The sequence below is a fragment of the Salmo trutta genome, chromosome 10 (assembly GCF_901001165.1).
Source record: "Salmo trutta chromosome 10, fSalTru1.1, whole genome shotgun sequence".
Classification (NCBI taxonomy): domain Eukaryota; kingdom Metazoa; phylum Chordata; class Actinopteri; order Salmoniformes; family Salmonidae; genus Salmo; species Salmo trutta.
This window is the reverse complement of record NC_042966.1, coordinates 24,755,309-24,770,820: the sequence shown is the minus strand read 5'-3', so window position 1 is coordinate 24,770,820 and position 15,512 is coordinate 24,755,309. Positions and strand designations below refer to the sequence as shown.

The 15,512-nt window shown below is 43.7% G+C and overlaps 1 protein-coding gene across 8 annotated transcripts in view; it reads right to left on the bottom strand.

The window, feature by feature from the left end:
- The window catches only part of sdk2b (sidekick cell adhesion molecule 2b), a 442,520-nt gene that overhangs the window by 22,098 nt on the left and 404,910 nt on the right, over window positions 1-15,512 (bottom strand). For 4 of the 8 annotated variants that reach the window (XM_029765043.1, XM_029765048.1, XM_029765044.1 and 1 more), the window contains exons 29-43: window positions 15,060-15,254; window positions 14,072-14,273; window positions 13,167-13,270; window positions 12,528-12,598; window positions 10,141-10,276; window positions 9,632-9,688; window positions 8,836-8,937; window positions 8,003-8,118; window positions 7,624-7,810; window positions 6,244-6,381; window positions 5,465-5,671; window positions 5,106-5,231; window positions 3,669-3,833; window positions 3,249-3,389; window positions 1,756-1,918 (exon numbers count right to left, since the gene is read on the bottom strand). In XM_029765043.1, the coding sequence (XP_029620903.1) occupies window positions 1,756-1,918; window positions 3,249-3,389; window positions 3,669-3,833; window positions 5,106-5,231; window positions 5,465-5,671; window positions 6,244-6,381; window positions 7,624-7,810; window positions 8,003-8,118; window positions 8,836-8,937; window positions 9,632-9,688; window positions 10,141-10,276; window positions 12,528-12,598; window positions 13,167-13,270; window positions 14,072-14,273; window positions 15,060-15,254 (2,110 nt within the window). The remainder of the gene's footprint in view (window positions 1-1,755; window positions 1,919-3,248; window positions 3,390-3,668; window positions 3,834-5,105; window positions 5,232-5,464; window positions 5,672-6,243; window positions 6,382-7,623; window positions 7,811-8,002; window positions 8,119-8,835; window positions 8,938-9,631; window positions 9,689-10,140; window positions 10,277-12,527; window positions 12,599-13,166; window positions 13,271-14,071; window positions 14,274-15,059; window positions 15,255-15,512) is intronic. The other 4 variants (XM_029765045.1, XM_029765047.1, XM_029765051.1 and 1 more) reach the window with 4 other exon arrangements.

The following is a 15,512-nucleotide window of genomic DNA, read 5'->3' as shown; positions in this document are numbered from 1 at the left end:
TAGTGCTCTACTTGGGATGCTCACACAGTCAGTCAGTCACACTCATCTTAATACTATCTCCTCTAACCTAATACCATCGCGCTGGCAATACTACACACACAATTACACACTCCACACAGAGCCTGCTATATATTGCAATGTGGTGGTCATTCCTAACGTACTGATAAAACACAGAAAGAAACAGTGAAAAGACAAATTCCAATAGTGACAATGCTGTGATCGCTCATAATATGGCAAGACAATATGAATACACACTGGGTACGGTTGCAAAGGGAGGGCATATTACTGCTGGAAACTTTCTAACGTTACCAGTAAACCACCAGGATTTTGGTAACTTGTACCTTGTTGGGTACTTCAGATTATCACAGGTGTCTTTAATTATCTCTGGCCCTCTGTGGGGCCGTATCACATGTAAAATACATCAAATAATCAAATCAGATGATTTTAGAATAATGACAAAGCTGTAAAACATTATCCTAAATATAAACCATTAGCTTAGTGAATACCATTGGTGTTTAATATGAGGGTTTCAGCATGAAATGCTCCTTTATATATTTTATTAAACCCTTTTTTTTACTATGTCAATATGTCTTTGTTGTAAATGTTTTGGCGCCAAACTGATGGCAATTATGAAAAAAGTCAATAGTTGGAAGAGTTGCATAGTTAATTAAAAAGAATACCATTGTTGATTAGATGCTTTTTTTAAATTAATTAGTCTATTTTCTCTTGAACCATATGGTCTATCCACTAGAAACTCATGTACAATATGGACACAGACATATATATATATATATATATATATATATATATATATATATATATTTTTTTTTTTTTTTATTATTTAAAAAAAAAATACTATATATGAATACTTTTCAAGTATAAATGACCAATATTACCATAAATTAAGAAAATTATAGACATTCCTGGTAACTTCGGTAAATGAATGGTAGCTTTGCAACTGGGGTGATTATCTAATGGAAAAAAAAGGGTCATGGGTTTATAAGTGTGACTCAATCCATATTCAGTCCAACCTGGTGAGTTTGGTCAGCTGCCATTCAGATCACTGGTCCAAAGTGCCAGACAATGAGATTAACAGAGACAAGGTAATGAACTCATCAACAGTTAAGCTGTGGACAGTGGAATATTCCAGACCTGGGTTCAAAAACAATTTAAAAATAATTTCAAATACTTTGGCTGGGCTTGATTGATCTTGCCTGGTGCAATGGAACCAATAGAATAGTCACAAAAGTACAGATCCTGCCCATCTGGCAATATAGGCAAGCTAAAGCGAATGCTTAATGTTTTTGAAAGATTTTAAATAGTACTTGAAACCAGGTCTGTAATATACTGCCTCATTAGAAAAAGCAGCAGTTCTCTGTGTGTACTGTTTTACTGTGGAAACAGAGTTTTATAGGAGTATCCATTCCAATCCATCACAGCATAAAGTCCTTTCCATCCATCCATCAGCCTCAGTTGGACTTCTCAAGGCATGAGGTCATAGTGTTCCTCAATGACAAACACAGAACCATAATAATTAGTATTGTGTAACTATACAGTACCATAAACATATTCAAACCAGTCAATTTAATGGGGTAGTGCAAGATTTTGACAATAAGTCAGATGAACTCATGGATACCATTTTTATGTGTGCGTGCAGTTTGAAGGTAGTTGAAGGTAGTTTTGCGAACCATAGCTAACTAGCGTTAGCGCAATGCCTGGAAGTCTACCAGAACAGCTAGCATACTAGTTACTGACCTGGTGTAGACGCCGTTCTTACGGCAGAAGGAGTTCTTGACGGACAGCCGGCGGTTGTTGAGTTCCAGGGCGGGGAAGCGTCCCTCGTCCAGGCTGACCATATCTCCATGGGTCAGGGCATTACAGTTAGAGTTGTTCCCTGATGAACACACATAGGGAGACACTGTGTGACCACAGGCCAGAGGGATGGACGGACAGGCAGGTGGGGGTTAGTGATGCTGTGAAGAGGATGCATGGATGTTGTATTATGTATGTCATGTACAGTAGCCCACTCTAGTACTGTTTTAGGGGGTGGATCAGCTTTAGTACTGTTACTAATGTATGGTTGTGTGCCAAATGGCACCCTATGGGTCCTGGTCAAAAGTAGTGCATTACATAGGGAATAGGGTGCCATTTGGGACATACACTTTGAGTTCTATAGAAACACAAGAGGATGGATCATGAATAGATTTTATGCATATGCTATGTATTGTACTCTACCACTACTACTGTTACTACTGAGTTCAATAGAAACTAGAAGAGTGACTGGAAATACCACAATGATGTCATCACCAGTATATTAGGTGAGTTTAGCCAGGCATCTAAACATTGATAACAGATTCCACAAGATTCAACAACAAAAAAACAGCCTTTAAACCTAAACGAAAACCCACAAAGTCCAGGTCAATAGCCTTATGAGATGATGTTGATGGAAAGACATGTGTCTTGTTGCTTCTCTGACCTACCCTCTGGCCTACCCTCTGGCCTACCCTCCCCCTGCTTCGCAAGTGCTTTGATCAGCAGACTCCAAGGGCCTGGGTCTACAGTATGAGAATATTATCCCTGCCTATGAATGAAGTGGGAATCTACGAGAAGGAAAGGGTCCAAACATCTACAACCCCCTTACACAGCAGACCACTCCAAGGGCATCTGATGGCGAAGCTGTCATTCTGCAAACATTTAGTCACTATAACGAGCTGATTTGTAAACGTGCACCGGTCCAGTATTCCATGAGGGGGGTTACAGGGGGTCTGTGAGAGTATCTCTGTGTTAGAGAGCAGAGAAGGGAGGGAAGCAAGAGATGAGAGAGAAGGGAGAGAAGAGAAGAAAAGACCTCTTGTGTTTCAGACCCGTGGGTTGCCCCAGCCTGGCAGCCTGGCACTGGCAGTGCCACACAGCAGAGAGAAGTGCTGAGGCAGAGGAAATACCTGCTGATGTCAGAGAGGAGCAGACTGCATAACTAGATAGGCCCCCTACTATTCTCCTCCTCTACAGATCACTGTCTTTTTCTCTCATTTCTCCCTGTCTCTCTCTCTCTCTGTCCACCACTTCTCCCTCTCTCCCCTTTACTTCCCCCTTCCCCTCTTTCTCCCTCTCTCTCCCCCATAGGCTATATGCCAAAAGTAGACCACTGTAGAATAGAAATATAGAATCTTTGAGATAAAAAGGAACATAACAAAGACCTTGTTGTCTAGTAATATGATGCTGATCACGTCTTCTGCTCGACCTCTCACCTGATTCAGACTTCTTGGCGTACTTCTTGCTCTGTCCTCTGATGATAAGGATGAAGACCAGTAGGAGGATGAAGATGAGTCCCACGAGAGCCACCACCACAAGGAACCACCACTCCTCATAGAACGGTGCCACCTTTTTGGCTGGAGGAGAAGAACACACGCAATATTACAACTGGACTAAACACAAGGACAGAGCAGGGAGCACTGATGCAAAGGTAGCATCTGAAAACTATATATTTTCTGTTACACTGATTATTCTTAAATTCTATCAAATTAGGTAAGATTTTGTCATTGATTAACATGAAAACCCAAAGCTCAATTACCATTGTGTCCCAAATGTCACCCCTATGGACCCTGGTCAAAAGCAGTGCACTAGGGAATAGGGTGACATTTGGGACATAGATATATGAAATAACTCACCAGATATGGAGGCTGAGGGTGGACTAGGAGATCCGTAGCCGTAGTCGTTCACTCCAATGACCCGGAAGTCATAACTAACCCCTTGCTTCAGAATGTCCATGTTGAAGGTGTATGACGTCACTTCCTTTGGGATGTCCTTGATCAAGATATCCCACAAGCCTTCATCTGTTGGCAGAGTATAAGGAGTAGAAGAAGGTTTTTGGATGAGTAGTAATCAAACATGAAAAAACTGAGGTAAACGAGACTGAAAGTAGTTATTATTTAATCGATAGAAAAGCCAATTTAAAAGCCTGTACGTTAGTATAAAACATAATCTGGCTATATCCAAGGTAATTCAAACCATATAAATATCATGCAATTCATATATTGTAAATCTCCCATAATGCTCTCTTGTCTTTGAGAGGTATACAACCGTATAAAAAGACAGTAGGCATGATTCACAAGATGGAATATTATGGGATGTTTCATGTTTGCTTTTGTAATTGCTGCCAGAATCCATAAGGGCTAAGTGCTAATAACCATAAATCTTCCTAGGAGTTTGACGTTTATGGAGTGCTCAAGAACATCAGCCAACACTAGAGTTCATTTAAAGTTTATGTCACTAGTGAAGTAGTGAAGATATGAAGGGTAAATTTAATCTGTAGTACCACCAGGAGTTTTTTCCTGTCAATGAAAAACTGTGCCATAGTAACTAGTAATATGGACAGCTGAGTAGTCCTACAGATGTGGTTAGGGACAGGCTCACTTGGTATGCTACCAAGTGAATCTGCATGATACTTTCTTAACATCTGGGGCTCAGTGCCCCCCACTCCCATCCACCCATTCCTCAAGTCTACCTCATTTGCACATGATGTATATAGATTTTTCTACTGTATTATTGATTGTATGTTTGTTTCTTCCATGTGTAACTCTGTGTTGTTGTTGTATGTGTCTAACTGCTTTGCTTTATCTTGGCCAGGTCGCAGTTGCAAATGAGAACTTGTTCTCAACTAGCCTACCTGGTTAAAAATACAAACATAAAAAAGTCACCAGTCGTGTAATCCATCATTCCTCTATTCCCGCTGTACAGCTGTCAATCACAGACAAAACCTGACGTTACGTCTCAAGCTCCGCTGCACCCCAATCAATACTCCATTAAAAGAATAGTGAGTAAACATCACCATCTGTTGGGACCATATTGACACCCTATTCTAAGTCATATTATTCCTGTCGAAGTAAGTACCAAACTGGGTTAACAGATTGCATGATTGAAAGGATTGTGAAATGTGGATCAATCTGGAAGTATCCAATATGTCCACCAGCGCCAGAAATGAAAACTGTCCAGAAGACAGTTCGCTGGAGATGTACCGTTGAGGCCCTTTGCTCCACTAAAAGCTAAAAGGAATAAGTCAAGCAAGTAGAGTCCAGTCCAGTATGTCACGTGTTCTGTGTATATACCTGAGGGTCTGGCCTCGATGACGTAGCGTGTGATAGGCGACCTCCCGGGGTCACCGTTAGCCCAGTGGATGGTCAGAGCTGAGCCATAGCGAGAGATGAAGGGCTCTCCAGGGGGGCCGGGGGCTCCTGCATGGTGGTAAAAGGTGGGGTCAAAGGTTAGAGAAAGGTTTGAGGGTCAGGCAACCTCAATATACCTTCAAAATATTAGGGAATATTCAGGGCCTAAGCTTAACTTGAGATCCGCACACTCGGGCATTTGTAAATCATTAATTGATGTCAATTAAGGATTTGCACAGAAGGTTGAGTTAAGTGTGCATATTGCAAGTCAGGATATGGGCCTCAGCCAGAGGTAGACGAACCTTCCCCAGGCCCCATGGTGATGTTAGCCTCCACCTCAGGCCCGTAGGTGAACGTCTTGGCCCGGATCCTGAAGTTGTAGGTCACCCCGTCAGCCAAATCCTTGATCTTCATCCAGAACGGGGCCCCTTTGACGTCCACCGTCACTATCTTACTGACGCCTGGGGGGGAGGGGGAGTGAAGACAGTCGGCACAGGCCACGGTAGACTCTAGACAAACACACCACATTTAGAGTGGGGCTAATACCCATGGACTGGATTGGAACAACACACACACACACACACACACACACACACACACACACACACACACACACACACACACACACACACACACACACACACTGACACACACATACAGACACACATACAGACACAGGCACACTCCAACAGTTGTTGGGACATACATGGGAAATGAATGAAAAGGGTTAACATAGCAACATTATCAACTGATTCAGCATGCTATTTGGTGTCAACAAACAAAATAATGGCCACCACTCACTCAGCAATGGAAAAATATAGTTTTTCAATGTAGTTAATAGGTATGTTGATGTTTAGCCTACCCTCATACAGTGAGAGAGACTCAGGTTGTGTCCCAAATGACACTCTATTCCCCTATATAGGGCACTACTTTTGATAAGGGCCCATAGGGCCTTGGTCAAAAGTAGTGCACTACATAGGAATAGGGTGTAATTTGGGATGCATCCTCAGAAATGGGCATTCATTGTGAGTTGTCAGATGTGAGGAAGGATGCGTCGGACAGGTTGAAGGGGGTGTCTTACCGTCCACAGGGGTGCAGGGCTCGTAGACCAGCCGGTAGCCCTCCAGGATGCCGTTGGGGTAGGTGGGCTCACCCCAGGACACGTTGACTGAAGTAGTGGTCAGCTCACTGAAGTGGATGAAGCTGGGAGCGCTGGGGGCTGGAGGTCAGAGGACACACAGGTCAGAGGTTAGAGGTTAGGGGGTCAGAGGAATGACAAGTACAGTTATATTTTGGATTGTGTACATTAGGATGGCCCTGTGATAGACTAGCGTCCAGGGGGTGTACTTGTACATCAAGCTGCCTCACACTACAGAAACAAGAGATAGGCTCCTGCTTCTATGACCCTTTCCGGCTCGCATAAGCCAAGGCCCTTTTTATTGTCTCAGCCTCTGAACCCAGGCCTCTGTGTGCATGTGATGGATGCTCTCGATTTTGAAGACGCAAAGTAATTTCAAAACTATTGATGATGTGTTGTTTGCTTTTAGTCATCTAATGTCCCCAGGGCATGACAGCCATCATACCGTCAGGCTCCAGTAATAATAGGCTAGTGACATAGATGAGCTTGTGACACTACTACTGTACAAATAACACAGCTCTCCTGTTCTCTTAAGTCGTTGAGCAGGACTATTTGTAACCCTCAAACACAGGCTTCATTGTGTGATGAGCCTCCTGCTATCAGCCCTGTGTATCTCTTCTCCTCCCTCTCTTGCCCTCTCCTCAACACACTTGTCATCTGCTTCCATCTATTCCGTCTCTCGCCTAAAAGGTTAGAGCACATCCCCCCTCTGTGTCTTCCACCCCTCTTTTGCGTCTCCACTCCCCCTTGGGATATCAAACACAGCAAACTGCAAAAATGTTCCTTTTTACAAGGGGATCAGATGAAAAACACATTTCTCCAGTGACTGTGCAGAAAGGAGGGGGGAGGATGATCTTTGGAGGGAAAAACAATCTGGCGACTGTCTTCTGTTGCTATTTAGATCACTGTGCCAGAGAGAAAGCATTTCCAAGAAACCACAGGAAGGAACATTGAGACAAAAAACTCCAAAGAAAGAAAAAAATTGCCTCTAAACATTTTCATACCATCTCATACCAAACAAGACTGTCCAGGAAACCAGCAGATGAGTCAAGAGACTGAAAGAGGCCATTGATAGGGAACTGATGTTTATGCCGTGTGGTTTCTAACATTTCTGGCTTGGCATGCTGACACCAACATTAGGTGCATCGTATAAAAGCTCACAGATAGAAACCCTTGGAATGTTTGAGGGAGTTGGAGGAGGAATTTGAATTTAAGTCAATAAAACTGCTTTCCTTTCATTTTAAGAAACAGACAACTCCTGAGGGTTTCTTAACATGGCAGTATACTGTTTACTGTATACAGTATACATGACAGTATGCTTACCAGCCTGCTGTGTGCGGCCCCTGATCGGGGGGCTCCGGGGCCCGTCCCCTGCTGCGTTGAAGGGGGCCACACTTATCATGTAGGTGGTGTATCCAGTCAGGTTCTTCAGCTTGACCCCTCCCTCTGGCAGGAACAGGGTCCGCAGCCTCTCTGTCTCGTTCTTACGCTGGAACTCCCAGAAGTACACCTGGAGGGAGGAGGAGATATGGAGAACAGACACATATTAGCTCATAGTAAAGATAGCCTTTACATCCCACTGTGATTAATTAAAGAGTCACGCAGAAACTTGTAACTGTTATTACATTTGAATGACTGACTGTAATGATTAAAATGATTAGAATTCTATGGTATGGAATTCTTGTGAAACCCTCCAACTTACCTTGTAGCCCTGGATGTCTCCGTTCTGAGTGTCCAATGGAGGAGACTCCCACGTCACATCCAGCTGGGTGGCCGTTGCTGTTTGGATGGCCATGTTCTGGGGTGGGGCAGTGGGTACTGTGAAAAAAGGAGTAAAAATCTAGCAAAAATCCAGGTAGAAACAAATCAGTGGAATCAGTTTCAGTGGGTTTTTCTCCTCACTGCTTCTGGAAACACTACTGTCTAGCTGCCTGTGTGTGGACTGATAGCTTTACAGATGAGAACAGGGAAAACTTCTCTCACTTTATGCCCAGGCTCACACAGTCAAATTTAAGAAAATAAACTTATCCTGCAACCTGAATACATTTGTAAATGGTACCAATCCAAGAAACATTTGCCAAGAGTAGCTCGACAAGCAGAATAATCCACCTGCCTTCAGGGTGGTCTGATAGTCTATAGTTCTACTATTCAGGGTGGTCAGATAGACTATAGTTATTTTATTCAGGGTGGTCAGATAGTCTATAGTTCTACTATTCAGGGTGGTCAGATAGACTATAGTTATTTTATTCAGGGTGGTCAGATAGTCTATAGTTCTACTATTCAGGGTGGTCAGGTAGACTACAGTTATATTTTATTCAGGGTGGTCAGATAGTCTATAGTTCTACTATTCTGGGTGGCCAGGTAGTCTATAGTTCTACAATTCAGGGTTGTCAGATATTCTATTGTTCTATTATTCAGGTCCTCTGTTGAGGTAAGGATTGAGAGCGAGAGAGAGAGAGAGAAAGAGAGAGAGAGAGAGAGAGAGAGAGAGTGTGTTTGTTGTGTGTAACCTCCCCACCTCACTGAGCGACTTACCTGCCTCTCCGACAAACACTTCCTGTGGTGTGCTAGTTGGTCCTTCCCCCACGATATTATAAACACTCATCCTGATCTCATAGCGCTTGTGTTTGCTCAGGTCTGGAGAACAAGGAACAACACTGACATTAACCAACAACCCACCATCACCCCAATATTTCTTTTGACCTTTATTTAAACAGGAAGGATCCTTGAGGCGAGAAACCTCTTTTGTAAGGGCGATCAATACATGCCAGAAAATACATTTGTTGATTTTGTAAATATGTCTTATGCAGTAGTTAGACTCTATCCAAGGATGTAATTGGTTAGTTGTTGCGTACTGGGAAGAAATACACTGAAAATATGTGACCGTCTGGTTTTGTGCTGCTTGACAAAACAAATACAAGTACATGAGCCCATAAAACTTGGACTGATCAAGCAAGTCTACCGGCGAATCCTATTGAAAATACAATATCCACATAGACAGTAGACAAGGCGTCTTTAAATCAGGGCCCACACAGTGGTCTGTTTGAGCTCACTGTCAGAACAGACAAACAAATACGGTAACGACTTCATTAGATTTACTAAACTCAATTTTCACTCTGCATTTCCTGACATACACAAGACAAGGCAGCTTGGTAAATCATCTACATGGCTAGAGCTTACACACTGACTAACTTTCTTTTGCTTTATAACTAAATGAATGTGTGTGTGTGTGCCAGTGTGTGTGCCATCACTAGGGCACTGTGGTGTCCAGTGTGTATTTCATCAGCATTGAGACAGAGTGTGAAGCGTAGGCAGGCATGTGAGGACTTACTATCCAGCTCATACTGGGTGAGAGAGGACTCGCTCAGGTTTCGCACGCTGTAGGGGGCTGTGAGGGAGCAGGTGAGGGGTCAAACATGAGCGTGAGAGGGGGCAGCCAGAAGGGAGAGGGGATGAGTAGAGGAGAGACATGTCATTGCGTTAACACACTCTGTGACTGCTCTGACAGTGCAAGAACCAGTGAAAAATCCACACAGTCAGAGAAACCCACAATAACTTAATCAAAGAGAAATGATATATCACACAGACAGAGCAGATATAACACAGCAGCTCTACATTAAACATAGGATAGGACTGATTATAACTGATTATAAGAGAGACTATAGAGTAAGATTTGCCATGCACAACCACAGAGTTACAGGAAGACAAGGAGGGCAAGTTCTGTACATGTTCAGATGGAGTTCTGTGTGACCTTGTGTAGAGGTTGTAGGGGACTTGTGGAGAGGTTGATGTGAGGTTGTGGAAAAGTTACGAGGAGGTTGTGGGAAGGTTGTTACTCACAGGTGAGCTCGGCCCAGGTAGCAGAGGGGCTGTTGGCAGTGCGTACGGAGAAACTGCGGAGACGGTCGTACAGGAGCTCCCGGTACCGTATCCGGAAGCCCAGGAGGATACCGTTAATCTTCTCCTCAGACGGAGGCTGTGATGACGACACAACGTTAGACTACCATCAGGACATGTTCAACATAGTCTCTCTCACAGACAGTCATATTTACAAAGCTGAGCTAGCTAACTAGAAATTTGATTAATTTGTAGTTAGCTACAGTTGAAGTTGGAAGTTTACATACACTTAGGTTGGAGTCATTAAAACTCGTTTTTCAACCACTCCACAAATTTATAGTTTTGGCAAGTCGGTTAGGAAATCTACTTTGTCCATGACACAAGTAATTTTTCCAACAATTTCCAACAATTGTTAACTTATAATTCACTGTATCACAATCCCAGTGGGTCAGAAGTTTACATACACTAAGTTGACTGTGCCTTTAAACAGCTTGAAAAATACCATAAAATGATGTCATGGCTTTAGAAGCTTTTGATAGGTTAATTGACATCATTTGAGTCAATTGGAGGTGTACCTGTGGATGTATTTCAAGGCCTACCTTCAAACTCAGTGCCTCTTTGTTTGACATCATGGGAAAATCAAAAGATATCAGCCAAGACCTCAGAAAAATAATTGTAGACCTCCACAAGTCTGGTTCATCCTTGGGAGCAATTTCCAAATGCCTGAAGGTACCACGTTCATCTAGTACGCAAGTACAAACACCATGGAACCAAGCAGCCATCATACTGCTCAGGAAGAAGACGCATTCCGTCTCCTAGAGATGAACGTACTTTGGTGCGAAAATTGCAAATCAATCCCAGAACAACAGCAAAGAACCTTGTGAAGATGCTGGAGGAAACAGGTTCAAAAGTATCTATATCCACAGTAAAACGAGTCCTATATTGACATAACCTGAAAGGCGGCTCAGCAAGGAAGAAGCCACTGCCCAAAACCGCCATTAAAAAGCCAGTCTACGGTTTGCAACTGCACATGGGGACAAAGATCATACTTTTTGGAGAAATGTCCTCTGGTCTGATGAAACAAAAATAGAACTGTATGGCCATAATGACCATCGTTATGTTTGGAGGAAAATGGGGGATGCTTGCAAGCCGAAGAACACCATCCCAACCGTGAAGCATGGGGGTGGCAGCATCATGTTGTGGGGGTGCTTTGCTGCAGGAGGGACTGGTGCACTTCACAAAATAGATAGCATCATGAGGGAGGAAAATGATGTGGATATATTGAAGCAACATCTCAAGACATCAGTCAGGAAGTTAAAGCTTGGTCACAAATGGGTCTTCCAAATGGACAACGACCCCAAGCATACTTCCAAAGTTGTGGCAAAATGGCTTAAGGACAACAAAGTCAAGGTATTGGAGTGGCCATCACAAAGCCCTGACCTCAATCCTTTAGAACATTTGTGGGCAGAACTAAAAAAGCATGTGCAATCAAGGAGGCCTACAAACCTGACTCAGTTACACCAGCTCTGTCAGGAGGAATGGGACAAACTTCACCCAAACTATTGTGGAAAGCTTGTGGAAGGCTTCACGGAACGTTTGACCCAAGTTAAACAATTTAAAGGCAATGCTACCAAATACTAATTGAGTGTATGTAAACTTCTGACCCACTGGGAATGTGATGAAAGAAATAAAAGCTGAAATAAATCATTCTCTCTACTATTATTGTTAAAATAAAGTGGTGATCCTAACTCACCTAAGACAGGGAATTTTTCCTAGGATTAAATGTCAGGAATTGTGGAAAACTGAGTTTAAATGTATTTGGCTAAGGTGTATGTAAACTTCTGACTTGAACTGTAGCTTTTTATTGAAACACAATCGAAAAGTGAATCAATTATTTCATGATTCCCCTGTAATTCTCCTTTCCCTCATCTCATTTATGGTTGGCCCTCATATGCACAACCACACGCAGTGTACAACAGGAAAAAGATGAAAAGACAGGATTCAAAAAATGAGCTCATCCATGGTTGACTCACACAGAGAGAAATTCCCCCGTCATAAAACATGAGACAACAAGACCAGAAGAAAGGGAAAAGAGAGGAGAGAGAGAACAGGCGAAAGAGAGAAGAGTCTGGCAATAACCGTTTGGATGTCTTGATGTAAAACTCCTGCAGGCAGTAACCTTTGAACTCTTCAGCTCCCCTTTATGGCCTGCTAATTCAGGTGTTAGTGTTAGAGAGAGGAGAAGAGGAGAAGGTGTGTGTGCCACTCAGTCTAAGTACACCCTATACATTGCGCTGCCCTCTCATTACCGCCCATTGACTGACAGATGACTGGGTTTTACTGAGGATAGGAAGACCGACATCGGGACCAATCACCACACCTCTTCTTACCTGCCAGCGAATCAGCACGGATGTAGTTGTGTGTGGCGTGACAGAGAGGATAGTGGGGGCTTCGTCAGGGGCTGGAACAGGAGAGAAAACAGAGAACACAGCTGAAGACGTGCAGCCCCAAGAGGAATGGTAGCTAAGGTCTACCACCCAGGCGCAAATGACTAACGCAGTGGTATTCACGGTATACAAACACACAAATAAAGAAACCACCTCACCCATTGATAAACAAGTCAAATATGGCAATTGGAATGATATGCGGAAGGAACATTTCTTTAGTTAAAGTTAGTTCTGCTTGGTTGACATTGTTTGGTTGTAAGTGTTTTTGTTGGCATGTACGGCTGGTCACACGGCAAACACAGATAGTGATGAACAAATCACCTATTCTACTGCTGCCAACAATGTCCTCACCACAGCAATACGTTAAGTCATCCTGCCATTCTATTCAGGGAGGGATTGGAACCCAGCACTGATGTAAAACATAAATGACAGACTCCCTGCCTACGAAATGGTTTATGGGTCAATGTGGCGAAACCAAGGACAATGAAGACCAAATCATGTGCGGATAATATGACGTTCACAAGGATCTTCGTTTTCAATGCAGTAAGATACCCCAAAGTGAAAAGAGGTTAAGTCTCTTACCGTCCTGTAGTGTAGTGATAGCTTCACTCTCCTCGCTGTATTCACTGTCTCCTATGTCATTGGTAGCTTTCACTCTAAACTGGTAGGAGGTGAAGGGCTTCAGCCTAGCATGAAGCGATGGAACATAAGACAACATCATTCTAAGTGACATTTTTCATGTGACATTTTTCAACTATTCAACTTCCATCTAGGGCTAAGTGCAGCCTTTCCAAGCAAATCTCTGAAATACTGTGCAACAGAAAACTTTCCACTATGTCCCCCTGTTAGTGCACTAGGTAGGGTGCTAGGTAGGGTGCATACTGTACCTGCCAACTATGTAGAAGCTGGCCTCGTGGTTGACCGAGGCAGAGTGGACGGTCCAGTTGCTACTGTTAGTGCACTAGGAAGGGTGCTGGGTAGTGTGCTAGGTAGGGTGCATACTGTACCTGCCAACTATGTAGAAGCTGGCCTCGTGGTTGACCGAGGCAGAGTGGACGGTCCAGTTGCTACTGTTAGTGCACTAGGAAGGGTGCTGGGTAGTGTGCTAGGTAGGGTGCATACTGTACCTGCCAACTATGTAGGAGCTGGCCTCGTGGGTGACCGAGGCAGAGTGGACGGTCCAGTTGCTACTGTTAGTGCACTAGGAAGGGTGCTGGGTAGTGTGCTAGGTAGGGTGCATACTGTACCTGCCAACTATGTAGGAGCTGGCCTCGTGGGTGACCGAGGCAGAGTGGACGGTCCAGTTGCTACTGTTAGTGCACTAGGAAGGGTGCTGGGTAGTGTGCTAGGTAGGGTGCATACTGTACCTGCCAACTATGTAGGAGCTGGCCTCGTGGGTGACCGAGGCAGAGTGGACGGTCCAGTTGCTACTGTTAGTGCACTAGGAAGGGTGCTGGGTAGTGTGCTAGGTAGGGTGCATACTGTACCTGCCAACTATGTAGGAGCTGGCCTCGTGGGTGACCGAGGCAGAGTGGATAGTCCAGTTGCTGTCGGGCAGTTCTCTCAGCTGCACGGTGTAGTAGCGGACCGGAGAGAGGCCGTCGCTGCCTGGTTCCCATGACAACAACACACTGCGGGCCTGAACATCCATCTGGGGCACCATGGGACGATTGGTGGGCTGGGGGCGAGCTGAGAGAGTTAGAGAGAGAGTGAGAGAGAGTGAGAGAGAGAGAGCGTGAGAGAGAGCGCGTGAGAGAGTGAGAGAGAGAGAGAGAGAGAGAGAGAGAATAATGTTAACAACACACCTATGTTCTATGGTCGGTAACAGTTTTCAGGCTACATTACAGTTATCTACGTACAAGCTTTTATCAGGTTAAATAAATGACTTATACCATACTCAAAAGACAATAGCCTACAGTACTCACTAACGCCAAGTGCTTGTATAAACACACAAAACAAATTCCTGCAGATGTTACTGCAGGATTCCTGCAGATGTTACTGGGTGGAATATAACTAATGTAAAACCTTTGTGCTGAATCTGTAAACTACTATCAGATGAGATGAGGGTTTCTTCTGAACTCATTGGAATGCTCTGTTGTTTATTGTAAGTGACTGACAGAACTGACTGACTCATCTCAGCCACTCTAGCATGTTGTGTCAACACTGAGAATATAAACCTGTCTGCACTCTAACACATGTAGACAATATTCTGTGGTATGCTCTATAAGTACAATAACTCACATGGTAATGTGACATAAAACTTCATCTAAGTACACAAAATATACAATACTTTCTGGAATGTTCTATAAAGTACAATAACTCATATACTAATGTTTTATACTACTTCTTCTTAAAACGCATATTTGCATGTTTCCATAGTAACCTCACTTTTTGGTACGTTCACCAAGTACAATAGGTCATACACAAATGTGATACAATACTTCATCTGACATATGTTTCAATTCATATGTTTACCTCTCTTCTCGGTGGTGACCACAAGTGCCTCTGCGGCCTCCCCCCAGCCCTTGCGTGTCTGGGCTGTGATGCGGAACACATACATTGAATCTTTTTTCAGGCCCGTCACCATGTACTGACGAGCACTCGGGTTCAGCACGTCCACTGTGGCCGTGTTGCTATTGCTCGAGTTCAAACGGTACGTGATCTGATAGGCTGAGAGGAGGAGAAAGGAAACACACATGACAGGAGAGCGAGAGAGAGAGAGAGAGAGAGTCAGAAAGAAAAGCTATGATAAACTCCTTCAAATGTCCTTCAAAATGTCCCTTAAAAAAGAAACAGGGACTCAGCATGAAACGTGATTCTGCCTGACACAAAAATGGCGAACACAGGGATCAGGCTCGCTCTACGATGCTAGGTCCAAAGTTAATTACAAATAAATCATCAGAGTCAAAATAAGTGTTGTTTTTGTTT